Source organism: Fukomys damarensis, unplaced genomic scaffold (assembly GCF_012274545.1).
Source record: "Fukomys damarensis isolate Sample0158 unplaced genomic scaffold, DMR_v1.0_HiC HiC_scaffold_10, whole genome shotgun sequence".
Lineage (NCBI taxonomy): Eukaryota > Metazoa > Chordata > Mammalia > Rodentia > Bathyergidae > Fukomys > Fukomys damarensis.
In genome coordinates, this window is record NW_022900922.1 from 15,496,942 (window position 1) to 15,515,553 (window position 18,612).

At 43.1% G+C, this 18,612-nt stretch overlaps 2 protein-coding genes across 11 annotated transcripts in view; one reads left to right on the forward strand and one right to left on the reverse strand.

Annotated features, from left to right (window-relative positions):
• Window positions 1–356: 356 nt before the first annotated feature.
• Window positions 357–12,045, reverse strand: Arv1 (ARV1 homolog, fatty acid homeostasis modulator). Of its 5 annotated transcripts, XM_010621933.2 has the most exons (6): window positions 11,816–12,043; window positions 8,996–9,115; window positions 7,526–7,679; window positions 4,752–4,976; window positions 3,203–3,350; window positions 357–903 (listed from the first exon to the last, which is right to left on the reverse strand). In XM_010621933.2, exons 1-5 carry the CDS (start codon window positions 11,924–11,926, stop codon window positions 3,208–3,210), a joined length of 753 nt encoding a protein of 250 aa, XP_010620235.1. In that variant the 5' UTR covers window positions 11,927–12,043; the 3' UTR covers window positions 357–903; window positions 3,203–3,207. The 5 variants fall into 5 exon arrangements, with proteins under 5 accessions (XP_010620235.1, XP_033617748.1, XP_010620236.1 ...); XM_033761857.1 differs by lacking the exon at window positions 3,203–3,350 and having other exon boundaries at window positions 11,816–12,044; XM_010621934.2 differs by lacking the exon at window positions 357–903 and having other exon boundaries at window positions 1,120–3,350; window positions 4,752–4,931; window positions 11,816–12,045.
• Window positions 12,046–12,146: 101 nt separating this feature from the next.
• The window catches only part of Ttc13 (tetratricopeptide repeat domain 13), a 60,079-nt gene continuing 53,613 nt past the window's right edge, over window positions 12,147–18,612 (forward strand). For all 6 annotated transcript variants that reach the window (XM_010621926.2, XM_010621927.2, XM_010621928.2 and 3 more), the window contains exon 1: window positions 12,147–12,423. In XM_010621926.2, coding sequence (XP_010620228.1) covers window positions 12,198–12,423 — 226 coding nt within the window. In that variant the 5' untranslated portion in view covers window positions 12,147–12,197. The remainder of the gene's footprint in view (window positions 12,424–18,612) is intronic.

Below are 18,612 nucleotides of genomic sequence, written 5' to 3' on the forward strand. Positions count from 1 at the left end.
CAGAATTGTGCTCAGCAAACATCTACAATGAATAAGCAATTGATGAAAGAACAAGTGAAACAGGGAGAAGGGCACGAAAGGTCCTATGATATCTATTTTTTAATAAACACTTTATTGAAGTATATTTCACTCCATACAGTGTTACAGTTTAATGGGTTTTCTTTGTATTGCTTTTTGATTAGCCAATTTAAATTTAACCTTAGTTACTGAATTAAAAATTTACAAAAACTTACTTTATTCTAAAAAACTTTAAAAGTATTTCTAGCCGGGCGTGGTGGCGCACACCTGTAATTCCAGCACACGGGAGGCTGAGGCAGGAGGATCGCTGTGAGTTTGAGACCAGCCTGGGCTACATAGTGAGTTTCAGATCAGTCTCAACTACATAGTGAGACCCTGTCCCCCCACTAAAAAAAAGTATTTCTACTGTAAGAACACAACATTTCATTTGTAGCTAGAGGAAAACCTAAACATTTAAATTTAAAAGATATAAACTTGCCAAAGGAATAAAATTTATATATTTTATTATGTGCTTCCCTGGGGCTGTCTACAATGTACTATTCTTCACTGGATGTATGTATTAATGCCCATGGTCACACAGAGTGTGTGTGTGTGTGTGTGTGTGTGTGTGTGTGTGTGTGTATGTGTAAATGATTTGGCTGTTTCTGGAGTTAGGGGAAGGGATTAGGTTTCCATTCCAAGCCACCGCCTTCTTTTTCAGGAAGCATTCCCAAGTCTTTGTTTCACTTTCCTTACCAGAACAAAGCGCTTGGTTTCTATGACACATCTTCTCTTTCAGATGCTGATGGTCATGCAAAGAGTGGAAAATAAGACCGGATGACAAAGAGGGTCTTCAAAAAGGCATCTTCTGCTGACAGTCAAGTGGGAATGCTCCCCAAGCTGGTCCTGACCATGGGAGACATAGGGACCTGAGGCACAAACTTTCCAAGAACCACACTTTCAGCTAGTTTTTTTTTTTATCTGTTTGACACAGGGTCTTGCTATGTAGTCCACTGGCCTCAAACTCATGGTGAGAGCCAGGGATATAGCTCAGAGGTGCTGCCACCTATCTTACAAGCACACGGCCCTGAGTTCAATCCCCGGTACCAAACAAAAAAACAGCCCCAAACTCGTGATCCTCCTGCCATAGTCTCCCGGGTGTGAGAATTACAGGCACGTGCCACCACGCCTTGGACAGTTTTAATGATACAGGCAAGTATAAAAGACGAGTTAACATAAAGCAGGACAATGGGTTTGAAGTGCTTAACATGAGCTTATTTCCCTAACTAGATTATAATTGACAGCCAACAAGCAGAAGCAGTTAAGGAAGAAAATGAAATGAAATGGCCAGCCTGGATAGTCTAGGATGGTGCTGGGGCCATAGCCACCACACTGTTGCCTAGACAGAGGTAGCTAGAGTACTGGACACGGCACAGCACAGGGTAGGAAGGAACCCTTTCATGGCGAAGGGGCTCCTGGGCATTCTGGAGAGGAGGCAGGTCGTGAGCAGAGGGGAGCAGTGAGGGCCACAGAGCCTTGGAGAAAAGTAAAGGCTGGAAATGCCCAAGGCAGCAGTGAGAAGTGACTGGGGTACTTCTTGAGGATATGACTGTTAACCAGTTTCGAGTGATGGCAGGTAGGGGATTCTATATCCTCAGGCAGGAGGCAGGAGACAGGAGTGTGGGCTGCAGCCTGAGGGAAAGAGGTGAGGGACATCTTGAAGGGAGGCTATCAGCAAAGACTACTTAGGGGACAGCAGTAACACTGAGCTCAGTTTTAGGCCTGCTGACCTCTGGTAGGAGCCCCTGGGTTCCTGCAGGGGCAGTGGACAGGCCAGCAGCCTGGTCAAAGCAGGTGGAGGTCTGAGGTCTGGGAGGGTGTGCACAGCAGGGTACACAGGAGAGTAGCAAGGCCAAGAACAGAGTACCAGCACAGGCAGGACAAAACCACATTGAAGGGGATGGGTGGCTTGTTTTGGCAGAGCATAGGGAGGGTTGGAAGCCTGAGAGCAGCTGGCAACTGGCTTTCCTCTGAGTTTTAGAAATGCAGACTCGGGACACTCTGGGAGGAAGCACAATGTATAGAAAAAAGTGAAGAAATGGAGCAAAGTGCCCAGAATAAAGAGCAAGGTGTGGGCACTGGCCATGGGCAGGGCCCAGTGGAGGGAAAGGATAAGCAGGGCAGGTGTGTCTCTGAAGACCCGAAGAGAGCAAAGTGGCACAAAGGGAGATGGAGGTGATAGGAATATAGTGTGGCACCACAGGAAAGTACAAGTAGCTGGGAGCCACAGTGACTCTGCTGTCCCTGAGGAGGGGCATGGACACAGCATATCCCCCCTGTCCCCACCCTTCTGTGCTGTGATCAACCATAGGATCTTGCATCCTTGCATGGAGGGAGGAGAACCCCAAGGTCGGAAAGAGCCGCAGTGAGGCAGTGAGCACCCCGGTAGGCAGGAGGAGGAGGGGGAGTCACAGGAGGCGGCATGGTAATAAGGAGCACAGACCCTGGTGGGGGGTGGTCCCTACAGTGATGGAGAGCAGCAGCCAGAGGCCCACTGAGGGCCTGTCCCTGGCAGAGGTGCTGCTCCAACAACTTGGGCACTGTAACTATGTGATGGACAGCAAGAAGCTGGTGGGTTTCAAGGGTTTAACAGAACAGCTGAATAGCTGTTTACAGGTTCCAAGTGTGGCTCAAAGAGAGGCAAAGCTGGTCAGAAGCAGAAGAAAGTTAAAGGTCTAGGGTAGTATAGGTAAGGCAGGCAGCAAAAAGGAAGGTTGAAGGGCTGGGGATTTAGCTCAGTGGCACAGTGCCTGCCTCGCAAATGCAAGGTTGCAAGTTCGATCCCTGGTACCAAGGTGGTGGTGGGGGCAAGCAGGGGTGGCGGGAAGAAGGGAGCAGAATTGCTGGAAAGGGTAGGAGATGAATTAGTGGATGAGTGTCAGAGTGAGATTTCATTAGAGGAGGGCTGGTGTGGAAGCGTTAGATTGGGGACAGGACCTTTGAAGCAATAAAAATGGGGATGCTGCTGTCACTCAGAATAACCAATAGAACTAAAGCAAAGAATCTGGGAACCACCCAACCCAGTTCTCAAAGCAATGAGACACAAGGGGATCGGCTTCTCAGAGGCACACACTTATTTCCACTGCCTCCTGTCTAAGCTGAGAAGGAAGCATGTCTGAGCACATGGACCTGGGTGCTCTGGTACCTCCTTCAGAAGTCCTGATCCCTATAGAAGGCGCAGTCGCTGCCAATGTCCCACTCCATCCTCTGGAAGAAGTAGACCATGCCGCTTTCAAGCAGTAAGCCACTCAGGACAGCCAACAAGGACAGCATGCGGTTAATGTTTAGCGTCACTGCAAAAGAAAAGGCAGTCATGTGCTCTTAAGAACTTAATTGAGGCATGATGATGTACATTTGCAATTCTGGCTGTTAGGGAGGCTGAGGCAGAAGAATCACATTTTTGAGCTGAGCCTGGGCAATTTGGTCCATTTCCATAAACAAAACAAAAAAATGGTCAGCTCAGTGAGAGGAGCACTTTCCTAGCATGTGTGAGGCCTTTAATTCAATCCCTAGGTACCATTAAAACAAACAAACAAACAAACGAACGAACAAAAAAACAAAATAGGGCTGGGGATGTAGTCCAGTGGCACTTGCCTAGCATGTTCAAGGCCCTGGGTTCAATTCCCAGTACTGTCTCAAAAAATAAAATGAATCAAAATAAAAAACAAAACAAAAACAACAACAACAACAACAATAAAAAAATGATAGTGCCATGTAAGCTGTGTGTGAACTGTCTTGTAAAGCTGTTTTTGGAACGCTGCACTTATCTTAGTATTAATCTATATGTGTCCTGCTCCACACCTCCACCTGCAGACCTCTGAGAGAACCAACACTTTTGTGTGTGACATGAGCTCAGTTTCTCCTGGAAGCAAGAAGCGAGGTCTTGTCAACATCAAGGGGAGGCTGGGCATGGTAGTGCATGCCTGTAAATCGCAGCACTTGGGAAGCTGAGGCTGGAGGATCACCATGAGTTGGAGGCCAGCCTGGGCTACGTAGCAAGACCCTGTCTCAAAAAACAAAATAAAACAACCAAAAAACAAAGGAAAAATAAAAGGTGGATTCTAAGGTTACAGATAGAATAACAGTGTCACAGTTTGCAAGATGACAAGACTATGATAAGAAGTATCAGGTAATAGGTTCATTCAAAATAGTACTTTTCATAGCACACAGGAAAAGGGAGACATTTCCTGGCAGAGCACGTACTGTCCTGGTGTGGGAGGTGGCACCCGGCACCCTCTCATGCTCTGGCAACTGCCCAGTCTGGAACTCTAGACAATCTACCTGCCCTCATGGTCCACAAGTTAATTCTTGAAGTAAAGATAACAATGGCTGCATTTTTAACCTCACAGGACAGAGAGAAGGCAGACAAAAACATGCTGAAAGATGTCAGCTATGTGGTTAAATTTAACGAACACTAGGGCCTGCCACCGATAGGCACCACAGACACGCTGGGCATAGCATCTGCCACACGTTAGGTACCACAGATGTGCCCAGGTACTGTGCCTGCCCTGTCAGGTACTACAGACATGCAGGGTACTCTGCCTGACCTGTTAGGCAGCTGGTATGCCAGGGACTGTCATTACTCTATGAAGAGCTTCAGTGTTCAGCAGGTCACATGAAACTTTCCCAGAACCATGGCTGAAGGCTTCTGTGAAGGTTAAGGCAGTTAAGACAGAATGAAGACAGACCCCTACCTCTGATTGCTTGGAAGTTTGAGGTCAGGACAAACATTTTGATAAGCCTGAGGCATAGAGGTGTGTAGTCATGCTCCCAGATGACAGCTGGGATCAGGAGGAGCTTCCCATAGCTTGATAACAATAATGCCTTCAGTAGCAAGACGAAGTTGGGCCTTGTTTTTACTGTTGTGTGTCGTTCTACCCACAGAAAAGTAAAAATGCCAATTAAAAAGGCACTTTGTTCTAGGGAGGAATGAAAAATAAAAATTTGTTGGTCTCCATGCAAACCATTATTTCCGTCTAAAAACAAACCTTAATTACAAAATATGACTTAGCTGATTTCATAGGAAATGCTTTAGCTGTATCAATTTTTTTGGGGGGTTCAAGGGATTGAACTGGGGACCTTGTGGCTTATAAGGTAGGAGGTGGCACTACTAAGCTAAATCCTTGGCCCCAGCCTTTTTTTAAAATCAAACCCAGCCTTTGTGTAAAATCCTGCTGCTATGATTTAAGAAACATTTCAACAATTCTTTCATAAAAATTTTCATCACCCACTGAAGAAAAAGCAATGCCATCAGAACTGTAATCACTGCCTCTCTGAAGTACGTGATTCCCAAGAAAGAATAAAGCAGGAAGGTGGAAGCTACCAACTCTGGATGATGGGGCCGCCCTAGGAATGGTGTTGCCCATACTGGTACTTTTCGCTGTGGATTCTTGCACTACTTTCTGCGTGCTTATTATATATAAAATATTGACTATTGCTATTTAAATTAAAAGGTGTCTCTTACAGTGAGTTCAAGGCCAGCCTGAACTACATAGTAAGACCCTGTCTCAAAAAACAAAACAAAATATGTGTGTGCACATATATGTGTGTGTGTATAATATACACATATATGGGTGTGTAGGGGAAGACAAAGCAACTTTTCTTTAGAAACTTTAAGAGGCTTTGCTTTAAAGCTTAATTATGCTCCTAGGATAGGAGATATGCTCAAGGTGTATTTATTTTGTTTTTGTTTTTTTCCGGTACTGGGGATCAAACACAGGACCTTCTTCTTGCGAGGCAGGTACAGTGCAACTGAGCTAAATCCCCAGACCTTCAAAGTGCATTCAATATTACTGTAAGATGTGAATGTTTGTAGTCTTCTGCATATTTCAAATATTATTTGACAATAAAAATTCACATTAAGTGTCTCAGTAAAGTCTAAATTATGTCCAAAATTACCAGTAAGAGCTAGGAACAGTGGTACATGCCCATAATACCAGCTACTGGGGAGGCTAAGGCAGGAAGATTATGAAGTTTGAAGCTAGCCACGTAGCCAGACCATCTTAACAACAATAAACAATTACTTATGGAATGGACATCACAGTAATTAAACTGTCATAAATTGTAACAAAGTCCCAACTGTAAAACCCAGAGGCAGAGATTTTTGTGTGTATTTTTCATAGATATACCTCTCCAGTGCCTGAAGTGACTGGTACATAAATATTTAGTAAGTATTTCTTAAGTATATGAATGAGAACAAGTAGTGAATGGACAACTGGAACCTGATAGTGACTTGATCAGGTCAGAATGCATGCATGTACATATGTAATCATTAAATCAACCCCAAAAAACGTTTACTGAGCACCTATTATAGACCAAGCACTTTACTAAGGGTTTGAGCTGTATCAGTGACCAACACAGAGAGCCTCACCCTCATTCTATTTAGTGGAGAAGGCAGATCATAAAAAACAGCTAATAGCACCTCCTGTGGTATGTGAGATGATAAGCACCTTAAAACAAGGTGGTGGTAGTCGGAGGTCAGAGCAGGATTCACTGAGGCAAAATTTCAGACCTGAGGGACATCAGGGAGAAGACAAGTGGACATTAGGGGCAGGTACCCTGGCAGACAAAGCAGCCAGCTCAAAGGCCCAAGGGTAAAGGCTCAACTAGTATGTCTGAAACAAGTTCCCTGGAGTGGCTGGGTTAGGGTGGGCATGAGAGATGGTGGCAGTAACTGAAACAAGAGATGTCCCTGAAGAGGCAGAGCATGGAGAGCCTCTGTGCTAGTACAGGGACTTCAGCTTTACTCTGAGTGAAATGGGAGCTGTGTCCTAGCAGCAGCTGATTAGAAAGGGGCTTCTCAATGTGAAGAATAGACTAGCGTCAAGTGGGCTAGAAACAAAGTGACTGCTGTTCTAGCTTGCAGTAGGTCCCAGCCATGCGGATGGTAGGAGTGGCAGTGCAGTGCAAGAGTACTTCCTGACAACTCGAGTGTGCACCATCAGGAATGACTCCAAGGCTTCTTGGTCTAAGCAACTCAAACAATGGAGTTAAGTGCAACTGGGGTGGGGAAGGCTATGGGCAGAGGCAGCAGGAGAAGCTGGGTTCTGGAGATGAATTATTGGCTGTCCATATGGAGCTGCTGAGGAGGCAGATGGACACAGGGTCTCGAGGTCAGGAGAAAGGTCTGGATTAGGGATGGATATCTGGAGTTCTGAGCAGATGGATGAGGTGACTGAAGGAGGCTGGCAGACAGGATAAAAGAGAATGTGTGATGTAGAAATACGACACTGGCATGGACTATAGATTCAGTTATTATAAAATGATTCATTGTAGTCAAAGAAGCAGTCCAGTTGGGTAATCAGAACTTAAAACTCACCTCACAGGTAGAAGGTTAATGGAAAAACTGATAATTTAGTTGTGAGCCCTCTATTAACTATTCCCCTTTGTCCATGATTAAGAGCATGTATCTTAGTTTTAATCAAATTGTTAAATTCTATTTAAGAGTGGAAAGCAAGTATCTCCTTACCTAGAGAAGCAATTGCAAACATTCTGTAAAAATCCCACTCCTTGGCATATCTAATCAAGTCGTCTGGAGCAGTGTTTTGATTTGAGTCCTGAAGCTGCCACCACCTCAGGTATGCTTCGCAAAGCAAACAAAAAATGCAGAGTTTTCCATGGATCTGATAGTCAAAAGACATTGCCACTCAGTCAGGGCAAGAAGCACTTGATTGTACTTAGTATAAACAGGCACAGCTGTAGGTAAGTATAGTTCTGAGGAACATCTCAGCTTGCAAGATTTAACCCCCCACAGTCCAATGAGGTGATTCTAAATGTGTAGTGAAGTCTTGACAATCAATGTTTTGGTAATTTAGTGGTTTGGGGTTTTTTTTTTTTTCAAGAAAAGGTCTCAGTATGTAGCCTAGGCTGGCCTTGAGCTCACAGTGATTCTCCTGTGTTAGCCTCCGAGTGCTGAGATTACAGGCATGCACCACCATGGCTGGCTAATGCTCTGGTAATTTAAAAAATGCCATTATTTAACTTGAGGAACAGCCCAAATTTAGGATTGCATATAACCACACAGAACACCAGTAAATTTAGTTTCTGATACATAATAAACAATTTATTGTAAGTATATTTCATGCCATATTTGAGACATACTAAAAGTTTTCCCTGTTTATTTGATTTTCAAATTTGATGTCCTGTATTTTATCTATCAATCCTACCCAAACTGCTAGAGTTTACAATTTAATACACTAAATATGTATTTTTTTAAAATTCAACTTTTAAAGGACTTTTCTGACTAAATTCAATGTTATTTATCTCATAAATTCCCTAACAGTAGAATGTAGACTACAATAAGTCAATTTAATATTTTTCCATTAATGTCTGTTACTTCTTTTAGGTATAATTTTCTCCCTACCCAGCTATGTTTAATTTTGTTCTATTCGGAATCAATGAGTCTGTTTCAATAGCTAACCTACTAAAGGCAATCCACACTATAGCTGTCAGCTTCCTAACAACTTTTAAATTTACACCTCAGGAGGCTAAGGTAGGAAGATCACTGTGAGTTTGACACCAGCCTTAGCTCTACTGGCCTTAGCTACACTGTGAGTTAAAGACCAGTCTGAACTATGTAGCAAGACCCTGTCTCAAAAAACAAAGAAAATAAAACAAAACAAACCACACACCAAAAATTTCACACTTGCTATTTCTAGAAAGTTCCAAATATGCTGAGAAAAAAGACTCACCTTCCAATTAGAATTTTTCTTTTTCTTTTTTGACATAGGGTCTGGCTATGTAGTAATAGGCTGGCCTTAAATTCACAGCTATCCTTCTGCCTCAGCCTCCCAAGTACTGGGATTAACGGTGTGAGCCACCACCCCTGGCTAGAAGTTTTCTTTTTATATTTTTTCATTCTGTTCAAAATTGTTACCCTTATAAAATGTACAAGCACTATTAAGTAACATTAAACATTTTTAAAATTACCACAACTTACGTTTATTTTAGTATTGAAAAGAATATGCCTGTAGACCTGAGCTTTACACAGAATAGCATTAATCAAGATAATAACAGGATCATACTCAATATATTTGTCCACAAGTTTCTGGCAGGATTTCTGAAATAACACAAGATAACATTAGAACAAGCAAATTAGTACAGTCTGAAACCTCAGACTTCGAAATAACACTACTTGTGCAGCACACAAGGCCATATCAGCACTTCAGTAAACTTCCCCTCAGATATGTGTGATAAGTGGTTTCACAAGTGATTTGATGTGTCTAGGCTAAAAATATTATATCTTACCTCATATTTGGGAAGCTAAAAAGATTATTGACTTAAAGACTAATTCCAAGCAGCAAAGTATCACAGAAGAGTCTACTTTTAAATTGTGGGAATTGTTATGAATGAATCTATAATGTACTTTTTTAACTGATAACCTGTTACCTATTGGTTATACGGCTCCAACACTATGGTTCCTAAAACAGGATTTGGAAAGGTGTTCGGCAAAGTCTCCTTTTCCCTGAGCTTTCGAGAGCTTTTAAAATTTACATCTCAGGAGGCTAAGGCAGGCAGGTAAGGAACAGGGTACAGTTCTAACAATCCTGAGGTGGCAGAACTCAGCGAAACTTGGGTTTTCCTCTAATTATACCAATGATACAGAGGGAAAATGCTACGGTAGAGATAGTGCAGTGAAAAGAACTGGGCAGTGCAGGATGCATGTCACCAAAATCCAGGCTCTCTCAGGTCACTATTTAACAGTTCAAGATCTCTGGAAGTGTGATTATAATGTCATCAAATCTCAACACCTTTAGGACATGGACAAAGGAAGCAACATTAGTTACAAAACCGCCTTAATGCTGCAATTCAATGCAAAAAAAAAGCCCCCCCTCAAACTAATGGCTATAATTGCAACCAAAATTTTTTAAACTTTGGCAGGATAAATTAGAAATAGAAGTGAGGATACAAAAATGCTAGGATGGACTTAAAGTTACATCAAAGCACTAGAAGAAAAGTGAACTGCACTGAAGAATATTAACCCTCCACTTCAGCGTAATGAAATACTGGATTCCCTTCCAAGGTAAGTTTCTCCACTTCATTCATGTCCTTCTAATAAATAGGTATGCTTTTTCAGGCATCATGTGAACCAGTAAAGGCAGATGTGCTACTTCCTCAAACTCAAATCTACCTAACAAAACAGAAGCATAAGGAATTCGTGTTTTTGCAACTCTTTAACTGAGCAAAGAGTGAGCTGGCACCTAAACCAGAATCAAAAACTACAGGATTGAGACAGGATATTTTGTACATTTTGTGCCACTTAAATGGAGTACACTTCCTCTCTTCCTGCATATGAGATCTGAAGTCCAGAGATGCTAATTCATTTTTAAATGAAACTGCTAACAGTTCCGGGATCCCCTCTCTGTTCTTCAATAAAGTTCTCTAAATTTCATTTTCAGACAGTACCACAAGCGTAAGACTCAGGGTTTGGACAATTCTTAGAAGAAGACAGACAGAAACCAGGACTAATAGGAGAGCAGCTCCTGCTTCTTTTGCATTCACTTGTTTGGCAGATTCTTGTGGAGTGGTGCTATGTTGAAAACAAGAATTCTCTCTTCTTAGCCTCTTATGAATCTTCCAAGATACTAGATAATCACCTAGAGCCACTAGTCTAACTTCAAGGACCTTACAGTTCAGAAGGCCAAGCTACCAGGAAGTCTGACAAGTAATATAATGGGATAACTCTGGCTGACACGAAACCAAAGAAAGAGGCAGCTCCTATACCGTATGACTGGGCTGTAGGCACTGCCCATTTCCCCTGCAGAACCAACAGGAAATTCATCCAAGTCTGCTACCTCCTTCTCATCCATATAGATCTCATTTTCCCCTGTTCTCCTTGTATTTGCTTTTCTTGTAAGTACTCCTCTCCACTTTATTTCCTCCTGTGCTCACTTGAAATGGAAGCAGGAAAACTACACAGACACACACACAACACACACAGGAGACAATGCAGTAGAGTATCTCACTGGGAGCTATATTTAAAGAACTGTATTACTTTTAGTAAATATATTTTCTTATTTTGGCAAAAGCATTCCATTCTTTATCATCTACTACCAAATAGACAAAGGTCCTGAAAAAACTTTTTGTCTAAGAAATTAATACAGCACAAGGGCCTCCAATAGCACCACTTCAGTCTTCACTTAGCTGTGACACGCTTTGTCCTAACATTCTTCATCTCACTGAACCATCCCTTTTAAAATATGAACTGGCCATATCAATTCTTCATGAATATCCCTGCTGCTTTCTTCTGTATCATCATCACAAGGACTACTTCTTTCTCTACTTATCCTCAAATTATTTAATTTTAACTCTACAACAGGCAAATACTGTATCTTAAAATGGAACCCTCTGGACTTTTAAGCTTCTCAAGGTCTTATTCGTTTCTGCATCCAGCATCCAAGAGGCGGGAGCTAAATATCTTAACAGTGAGTGAAACAAAAAATAATTTTTAAGGAGTCTTGTTTTGTTCTATAATGAATTTATTAGATTATCTGTGCGCCTGGAATAGGGAAGAGTACTATGTCCATATGTGAAAGCTGAAAGGGAAGGCACATTTACCTTGGATGGGGACTTTAAATGGAACGGCTGAAATTTGGCATGCCACTAACTTTGTGTCCTCACTGCCTGGCCCGGCCCCCACACTCCCTAGCCCTCTGCGCCCGGCGGCCACAGGTTTCCTCGCATCCGGGTTAGCCCGAGCCCAGCACCAGCCTACAGCACATCAGGCGGTGTCACTCCCCTCACCAGTCCGAGTACTCACGCAGACGGTGAGCTTCAGCACGCCGTGGTTGTAGTCTCGATATAGCTCGCTGGCCCCCTGGTTACATTCGATACACCTGTACGGACAGGGGGTCAGGACGGCCTCGGCCATCTCCTCTGCGTCCTTCCAGTGCCTCTATTCTCCGCGTCCAACAGTTTCCCGGGTCACTACGCAAGCCGCTTGTGGTCACGGGCGGAAGTTGTCAGGTCGGGACCGGAAGGGTTCTCGCGCCGGACCTGCTGGGACTGGTAGTCTGGACGCGAGGCGCGGGCCCTGGGCTGGTGTGGCCAGGACTACGACTCCCGGCAGGCGCTGCTCCCCTCTTCCGCTCCCACCTGCTTGCCACGGGCCGAGCGCGGCCACGCGTGCGCCGTGCTCGAAGATGGCACCTGCCGGCCTTGGGCGCGGATGCTGGGGTGGCGGGGCTATGCGGGCGCTGCCGCCGATTCTGCTGCTGGGGGCTTTGGCCTGCGCACATGCCACAGAGCACTACTCGCCGCTGTCCCTGCTCAAGCAGGAGCTACAGCATCGGCAGCAGCAGGAGGCCCCGGTGGGCGGCGGCTGCCCGCAGTCAGGGGACTGGGCGGACCAGTACCCGGCAGAGTGCGGTGAGTGGCCTGGCAGCCACGGGGATAGGGGATGCCCCGGGTGTAGGCCTGGCGTCCAACTGCTTCCACGAGGTTGCGTCCCGGAAAGAGGAGGAGGGAGAGCCTGCGCATCTTCGGTTTGGGACTACCTCTTGCCCGCGGCTTGTCCCCAGGCCTACCCGCTCGCGGGCCCGGCAGCTGCGCGGTGCCTTCGCTGGGGTCGGGCGCTGTTAGCCTGTTTAGTAAGTCGTGGCAGACGCCTTTGGGCAAAACACGCACTTTTTTTCTTTTGAGTTTTGCAGTGTTTTTGTTGTTGTTGTTGTTGTTGTTGTTTTTGTTTTTCCCTTCAGTCAGCTTTCCTTTCCCCATTGTGGACTCCTTAAGACTTGCTTTGGAAAGGCTGAAGATCCTTCACTGTGGAAGCTGGGTGGTCACTGTTAAGACCCACTGCGGAGCTCTTCTGCACCGTACAGCTGCGGAGACAAGCCCTATTTTTTTTTCTCTCTCTCATTGAGTTTATTGGTACATTTTAGGTGTACAGTACAGTTACATTCATCATTGGGATCTTGTACCTTTATATGACAAGTCTTGGTTCTCATTTTCCCTCTTGTCTCTGCCGTCCCTTCACCCCCTTCTACCCTCCCCATTTACAAATACTTTATTTCCATTTTTTCATTTTCTCATATTTTTTCTTTTCCCTTATTATCTTTCCCTTATCCTTCCCACTTTCCCTACACCTTTAGCCCTTTTCTTCCTATTTTTAATTGAGATGAGATGTCTAGATTAGCACAATCTGATTTCCTTTTGACACAGTCGTCATTTCGGCAGGAAGTCTCATTTGCAGAGGAATGACTTCTTTATTTTGTAGTAGGCCTTGGCTGATAACATAAATACTGTAGCCAGCATTACAGACTGAAGAAGAGTGGCCGTTACCCACGTTACTTTCTGTAGTGCCGTGTGAATGAATTACTTGTTGGCAAGATTGGTCTCTGTGAATTGGGGACACTCTTTGCCCAATTTACCCTCACAAGAATGCTGTGACAGGAAGGAGAAATAGCTGACGGGTGCTATCTGTATGCCGGTTACTCTTGTAAGTATGCTTGGTCTTTTTGTCTTGTGTACTAGTCTATGAGAAAGGCAGTACTTCCTCATTTTGAATGGCAGCTCTTTATCTCAGTTGAGGAAACAGGCCCAATGAAAGTACCACCTTCCTGGGGTGTAAGGTGTAGAAGGAGGAACGCAGTAATTCCTCTGCAGTTTTTGTTTTATCCACCCAGTGGCTGTAGTAGGAAAGCACACCTGTGCTGTTCACCTGCTTAGCCTTTGTACTGAGCAAATCTTCCCTTCCTCTCCTCCTCTGTCCCCCCTCACTTTCACCTTCTTACCTCCCCTTCCCCTCTCCTTCCCCTCCTATAGTCATTGATGGTCACTGGCTAGAGGATATTCAGGTTCTGGACAGGAGAAAGTCAACTGGTATCCTTTATGCAGGTGGGTTGTTTCATTCTGTGGCATCAAGTTTGTGTGCCAGTATTGAATCCTGCTTGAACTAACTGACTTGTGTCAAGATTTCTCCCAGGTAATGATAAATGCAGTTTCTTATAGGCTGTTGGAGGAACCCTGTCCACTGCTGCATTCCTTGACACATGAAGAACATTGTGTAGTGTTCCCGGCTTCAGAGATGGAAGCTATGAGGCTTTCATAATATATCTAGATATTTTAATTTCTGTATCTGCCCCATGCAGAGCTTTTTGCTGAGCTGGTGGAAGTGAGTAGCGAGAGTCTTCTCAGTGGGTCTTCACACAGTCTTCCTTGGGCTGATGTGCATGTCCAGTACCTGCCAACAGGTCCTCAAGAGTGCAGCTGCCCTCAGCCTGCCAGTCATTCCCAGAGCCAACACAATGCTACTTGGGGCTCCAGCTATTTCCTTCAGCATTACTGGGTGACATATGTGATAAAAGCTATCTCTGTTGTTGCAGAAGCTCCTGAAAAGCCTCTCGTTTCTCCCTCTACCCTGACATTTGTATAGAAGCTTGGCTTCATGAAGCTTGCTCCATTACTGGGATGTGAACAAATTTAGGATTTATAACTAAGTTTGTCCTACCTGCGGGGCTGGGCAGGGGGCTGGGAAGTTTCATTCTATCTCCAGAGCCCCTGTATGATTGACACAGTGGTCTAGATAAGTGCCTGGATCTAGAACTGATCAGTGCTTCAGAATCACACAGACCTGACTTTACGAACTGTTGATTTTGCCATTGTCACTTGGCTTGCCATTGTCACCTGTTTGTGTCAAGATAGCCTGTGCGCTGAGGGCAAACAGTGTATGACTTTCAGACTGCTTCTTGCATCTTTCGGGTACAAATGGATGAGTTGATACCTGTGTGGATCTAAGTCTGCACACCTTCTGATAAATGGAATATATATTATGACAGAACTCCCCATGACTTTAGGTGCAAAGACAGGTGCCAGTGGGAGCCATTAATCCATAGGTATCATAGGGAAAAGGCTAGAAGGAGCGGGGTACTACAGCACCATCAAGGGGAAACTTGGTCCCAGGGAACAGACTGCCTAATCCTAAGATCCACTGCTGAGGTGACAAACATGCCATGTGTCTCAGCTTGAGTTTTATATATTCCTTGGCCCATTCATCTTGAATTAAATGTATCCTTATTTTTTAATGAATAATGTAAGGAGTTTATAGTTCAAATATATGCAATTTTAGTAATTGTTTAAAAATAATTGTGTTTCATCCTCCTCTGAATGTGTGCTAATAATCAAAAGACTGAGTTTATGTGATTTTTTTTTTTTTAAACTGGCAGGCTTTTGGCTGCTCCTTGGTGACAGTCTAGTACTTGATACCTTTAGGGTAATTTTCAAATAGCTGCTTACATCCCAGTGATGACTTTAGCTTAATCTATGTTGAATGCCTCAATCATTTTGAATGATTAATTTACAGCCTTAAGTTACTTTCTTTAGTTTGTTGAAATGGACAATTCCAGAGTTGAGATTATTTTCTTTTCTTACAAAAATTTTTATGGAAAGAGATCATTTAGTATCTAATTTTTGCCAGAAAAGTAAGTAAAAGCGAGGCATAGACTGTTGCTGTGAATGGTGTGTCTTACTTAGTGAGGAATGGGTCATTTAAATACAGGAAGTTGATCTTGCTCACAACACACAGAAGCTGCTATGCTTAAAGGCAGTGGGTCAGAAATAGAAGGAAACTTGTGTAGTGAGAACTGTTTCCTTTTTGCTTCTTGGAGGAAGTTAACCAAGTTTTGTGTTCTGTGGAAACACTGTGATAGGTCTTTCTTCTAGAGTATGTGCACTGTCCTTCCTTGGCCTGGTTTTCTGTGTATGATACTGCCTGGTTTTGTGGCAGGTCTTTCTAGAGCTTTTTTTTTTTTTTTTTTTTTTTAATGGGAATCAAAATCAGAACCTTGCACTTGTGAGGCAGGCATAGTGCCACTGAGATAAATCCCCAGCCCTCTAGAGCTCCTCTTAAGGGCTGACAGGTGATAGTTCCAAGGTAAGAGACTGGGGTCTGAGGGATGAGAGCTGTCCACGTGGTATGACCTGGATTTTTCTCCTGGAGACTGAACAGCATCTTTCAGAAACTGTCCTGGTTCAGTTAGAAGTAGCATTTGAAGTGCAAGCCCTGTAAGAAGATGGCCTGTGATATTCACCTGTCAGAAATCTGTTGTCACTAAGAATGATGCTACCTTTGAGAAAGCTGAGGCACCACCAGGCATGTGAGATGGGTTGAATTTTATTTTATTTTATTTTTTTTAAGACAGAGTTTCACTATGTAGGTCAGGCTGGCCTTAAACTCATATATAATCCAGGCTGGCCTTGAACTCAGGGCAATGCTCCTGCCTCAGCCTCCTGAGTTCTAGGATTATAGGCATGCACTGTACCTGGCCAGAATTTCTTGAAGAGGCAGGATTTTAGTACTGTTTGGATGATGTTTTCTAGCATTTTCCTTCTACTTTATTTTGCTTAAAATATGACACAGAAAAATGTATGTCACAGGAGGAGTATAGATCAGTGAATTTTCATAAGTGGAACGAAGCAATAGCTATCTGTTTTTGAGCTTGTTAAGGAAGTTTGGCTCCATACTGATCCTGGTCTCATTTGGACAACATTTTATCTGGTTATTTCTGAACCAAGGTCCAGCACAGGGCAGAGGACTCCCACTACACACATAACACCATTCCTTCCTGGATATTTAGGAGGCCTCCATCCAGGGATCTGTTAACTTCTGCCCAGTGCCTACTTCACAAACAAAGGTGAGGTGACTTCCCTTGCTGCTTTTCCCTGTCTATCTAAGATGATCTAAGAGACTCTGTTGTCACTAATCACACCTGTCACTGCCTAGAGGTGCCACAGCATTCCCAGTTGAGTTCCCATCTGACACCATGAGTGGGTTTATGGGAAAGTTTGTAGCTCTTAAGAGTAAGTACTATTTTGAGCATGTACTGCATCTCCTGTCTTCTTTATACTCTGAGTGCCTGGCTCACTTTGTCCTCTAGCCCCTGGCTTGGCAACATGTCATTGCCTGTATGCCTGTCTTCACTTTGACTCTTTACATATTTTTCTACTTGTGTATAGGTTAATATAGCTTTGATTAAGTTACATTAAAGTTATGTTTTAAAAATTCTGTTACTTCAGGTTGGCTTTGTGGATCCTTCTAGTGTATTATATGATAACTTTGTAGTTCTTGGAAAGTTTCTGTTTACAAGTTGTTTTACAGTAGCTTTGCTAAATCTTCATTTTGTGATTTTAAACATTCACTAGCAACTCTTGGTTCTTCATACTGAGTTGCAGATGCCCATACTATACTTTTCTAATGAAAATATGTACTTTAGTTTAACAGCAGCAGACTCTGGGTCCAGTAGCTGCACTGGGGGAATACAGGAAGCAATCTTTATGCTCACCCACATACAATAAACAAGTTGTATATATATGTGTGTCAAGGTATAAATGGGTGAATTTTACCCACATTATGCACCATGTTAGATTTTTGTGTATTTAATTAATTAAGTATTTAATTATTTTTGGTACTGGGGATTGAGCTCAGGACCTTGTGCTTGGAAGGCAGGCAACGGCACCATTGTTATAATTTTTAAAGTAAGTGTTTTGTTTTTATTTTTCTTGTAGAATTAGCCCGATTCAGTGCAATGTCACATGAAAATCTGCTTTTATAACTTTGGGTGGAGGTTGAAAGTGAGTCATAAGGTGACTCAGCTACTGATGATAACTTGGATCGTGTAAGCCAAAGCAATATATGATAGATACGACAGCTAGAGAAGTACAAAATGAAGACCCTGATTCAGATGAGGAAGAAAACAGTAATGTAAATAAATATTTGACTAGTCAAAATGCTACAAAATGGAGATGTATACCTGAATGATCCAGTGTTAAAACTAGGTCAGGATATGTTATCAGGTTCTTGCCAGGAGTGAAACCTTTTGGATGGAATGCCAACATTCTGACTCAATGTTGGAAGTTGTTTGTTATGGGCAATATGCTATAAGATGTTTTGAAATACACTAATAATGAAATACAAGAAAACATTCTATATTCCTCAATAGTAATACTCAAAAAATACTTATCATGACATCTCACTATCTGAACTAAAAGCGTTCATAGCAGGACTTTATCATTCTAAGCATTAGAATCTAAAGGATTTATGGAGAAGTGACAGATGTGAGGATGAGATTTTAGAACAATAATGACACTCAAGAGATTTGGTTTCTTCAAAATTGCCTGCAACTGATGACAAAAAGACCCATCAAGAAAGAAATCCAACAAGTTAGCTGCTGTTTGCTCATTTGTTGAAAGCTTTGTTTCAAACTGTCAAGCATTTTATATACCATCCAAATACATGACAATTGACAACTTGCATCATTTCATGATTGTTGAAGCATTTGGCGATATATGCCAAGTTAACCATCCAAATATGGTTTAAAAATATATGCCCTTGGGTGGGGATTTAGCTCAGAGGTTCCACTGCCTGCCTTGCAAGCGCAAGGACCTGAGTTTGATCCCCGGTACCAAAAAAAACACACACACACACACACACACACACCCTGGTAGACACAAAGACCTTTTATACACCTTGAATTTAGAAATTTCTTCTGAAACTCAGCCACCATGTATTTCTTTCTTTCTTTCTTTCTTTCTTTCTTTCTTTTTTTTTTTTTTTTTTTTTTT

Excerpts from the sequence above, each read along its gene's own strand:
- Arv1 (XM_010621933.2), bottom strand. The coding sequence starts at position 11,926 with ATGGCCGAGGCCGTCCTGACCCCCTGTCCGTACAGGTGTATCGAATGT. Across the intron at positions 7,680-8,995 it reads TTTTCAATACTAAAATAAAC|ATCCATGGAAAACTCTGCAT; the intron begins GTAAGTTGTGGT and ends TTTGACTATCAG. Across the intron at positions 4,977-7,525 it reads GTTTGCAATTGCTTCTCTAG|AACAAAGTGCCTTTTTAATT; the intron begins GTAAGGAGATAC and ends ATTCCTCCCTAG.